The sequence below is a fragment of the Carcharodon carcharias genome, chromosome 20 (genome assembly GCF_017639515.1).
Source record: "Carcharodon carcharias isolate sCarCar2 chromosome 20, sCarCar2.pri, whole genome shotgun sequence".
NCBI classification, from domain to species: domain Eukaryota; kingdom Metazoa; phylum Chordata; class Chondrichthyes; order Lamniformes; family Lamnidae; genus Carcharodon; species Carcharodon carcharias.
The window spans coordinates 23580282-23583187 of NC_054486.1; the positions used below are offsets into that span (position 1 = coordinate 23580282).

Here is a 2906-nt window from a genome sequence, read left to right on the forward strand (position 1 = left end):
GAACTTGAGACCTTTCCAGCCTATGTAGGCCACTCAAATACAGTGCGAGTAACTCATTTCTGGTTTAATAATACAACCTATCTTCCTAATTCAACTCAACTCCACAAGTTTGTGAATCAGTCTCACTCTTTCTAATTATAAATCTGGTTGTTCATATTCTCACTGTTTAAGCAACACTTTGGGGAAAGAATGATTCACTTGCCCTTCTGTCTTGTGTGTTAAGCTCTGTATCCCACCATTTCCCATTGTTAGATCCCTGAAGTGCCACATCAGAAACTGTAGCTGCTTTGGCCATCCTGTACAAGTTGCCTTGGGCAGATTTCAGGCTTCCCTTTGAAACATTAACAATTCCAAATCCTCCAGGCTACATGACAGATGAATACTTCCCAATTGAAAGACAGGGGCTTGTAAATTGGTATTTTATTTGCAAAAGGTGTTTCTAGCTGTTTCAAAACACGCAGTGCACTGCTGAACTAGCAGTAGGTCAATCTCCAGCCAGCAGCACAAGCCAACACAGTCATTATCTTCCAACACTAACTCTCTTTCTCCTTCCTTCTCTCTCTCTGTCTCTACCCCCAACCCTATTTCCTTTAGAATTCATTGATTGTGTTTGATCAATGCAGAGATGGATGTGAAGAGAAAACCAGAATCAGGATTGCAGAGAGATGGTCCTTGATCTACTGGGATACAGGAATGGACACAACGATACAAGTTGTATGACAGAGATGAAGATCCAAACACCTGACCATGCAATACAGCTGATGAATGACTCCAGCATTCTGCGCCGTCTACTGGCAAATTGGTGATTGATCAACTATAATGCAACTGCATCTAAGGCTCATTCCACTCACATAGCACTGAATGGGCACACTGTCTCCTGGGTTCATCCTTCCAAGTCATTAATCTTAATTCGAGAGTCTACACATCAGACGTGTAATGCATTCCCAGGAATCTATTAGCCCCAATGATATGTTTAACTTTTTTCCATTTGATGTAGGGCACTGTTTTGCCTTTAACAAAGTGTAAGGCATCTCATGCATTGATTTAGCCAAGAAAGCTATATCCCCACAATAGGATTGGCTGCAAGTTGCTAGCAAGGATTCACTGAGTCTTCAAAGGACCAGTCATTGGAGCACTGAAGGAAATATTTGTCTACCTTTTAGAACAGAGAATCAGAACATTAGAAGCCATTGACTTCATGCAATTCATCCCTTTGTGTAGGAGGTGCAACATTTCAGCCAGGTTGTCCAATTTTTGAGCTTGACAGGAAAATCCTGGAGCGCTGCCCTTGGGAGTTCCTCGACCGACCAACATGGTGCTGCCACCACCCGACAGGCGGCATGTATGCCTCTCCACCATTGTCATCATGAGCAGCATGGCCTTCATGGATGCCTACCTGGTGGAGCAGAACCAGGGGCCTCGGAAGATTGGAGTCTGCATCATTGTCCTGGTTGGAGACATCTGCTTCCTGATTGTCCTGCGGTATGTGGCGGTCTGGGTTGGCGCCGAGGTAAAGACCGCCAAGCGCGGCTACGCCATGATCCTCTGGTTCCTGTACATATTTGTCCTAGAGATTAAGCTCTACTTCATTTTTCAGAACTATAAGGCTGAGAAAAAGAACACGGACACAGTTGCACGCAAGGCATTGACATTACTCCTTTCCATCTGTGTGCCTGGACTGTATCTTATCTTAATCGCCTTAGACAGCATGGACTATGTCAGGACTTTCAGGAAGAAAGAAGACCTAAGAGGACGCCTCTTCTGGGTAGCCTTGGACTTGCTGGATATTTTGGACATCCAAGCCAATCTATGGGAGCCCCACAAGTCTGGCCTTCCAATGTGGGCAGAAGGCCTTATGTTTTTCTATTGCTATATTCTCTTGCTCATTCTGCCATGTGTCTCTCTTAGTGAGATCAGCATGCAAGGTGAATATATAGCCCCTCAAAAGATGATGCTATACCCTGTTTTAAGTCTGGTAACCATCAACATAGTCACAATATTCATCCGTGCGATTAACATGGTCTTATTTCGAGACAGTCGGGTTTCGACTATATTTATTGGTAAGAACATCATCGCTATTGCCACCAAGACATGCACTTTCGTAGAGTATCAGAAACAGGTCAAGAATTTCCCAGAGAATGCAATAGCTCTTGAACTCCAGCAGAACTCCATTCCACACAATCAGACTATCCACGAAACGCAAGCTGTCCCACATGACCAGACGCCAACCGGGGATATTGTGGACACATGACAGTGATGTGGTCAAGCAGTGAATAACATCGCAGGCAGTTTCCAACTGTGACCTGGGGAGAGGAGGTGGCGAGCCAATTGGAAGGAGGCAATTTCAGACTTTGGCGAGCACAGACAGTTCTCTGTCCAATAAGATTGCATGGATGAGCTGCCGATGATCTGTGCTCACCCCCTCTTGTGCTTCCCCTCCTTCTATTGGTCTCCTATCATCAGCCTCATGCCACATCTCAGGCACATTGTGGAAACAAGAATTTGAATGGAGCTATGGGATGGTACCAGAAACTCTGCAAAATTTCAGTAGGGGTTTGGAACTCTAGCTTGAAGCCATCATGAAAGGCTGTTCATAGCCAATGGTGCATTGGATTTGCCATTCTCAAGATACAAGATTTTGAGTCCAAATTTCTAATGTATGAACTAACATGTTTATTATATTAATGACTGTTTTACAAACATATTTTGAGGTCTAACTGTATTTTCAGAACAGAGTATTTAAATTATTTCATAAACATCATTTCTGTCAAAGTGTGAAGCCAGGACACTGCAGGGGTAAAGAAAAAGAATGAAACATGTTTTGATGTGTGATGGATTGCCCTTGAATCATCACTTCTTTCTGTTTGGGTTGTTATACTTCATGTGATATCCTTCACCTCCTTTGC

At 43.7% G+C, this 2906-nt stretch overlaps 1 protein-coding gene across 1 annotated transcript; it reads left to right on the forward strand.

Moving 5' to 3' along the window:
* The first annotated feature begins 959 nt into the window (after positions 1–959).
* Positions 960–2251, forward strand: tmem121aa (transmembrane protein 121Aa). The gene has a single exon (XM_041215146.1). It carries the CDS (start codon positions 1313–1315, stop codon positions 2249–2251), a length of 939 nt encoding a protein of 312 aa, XP_041071080.1. The 5' UTR covers positions 960–1312.
* The last annotated feature ends 655 nt before the right edge of the window (positions 2252–2906 follow it).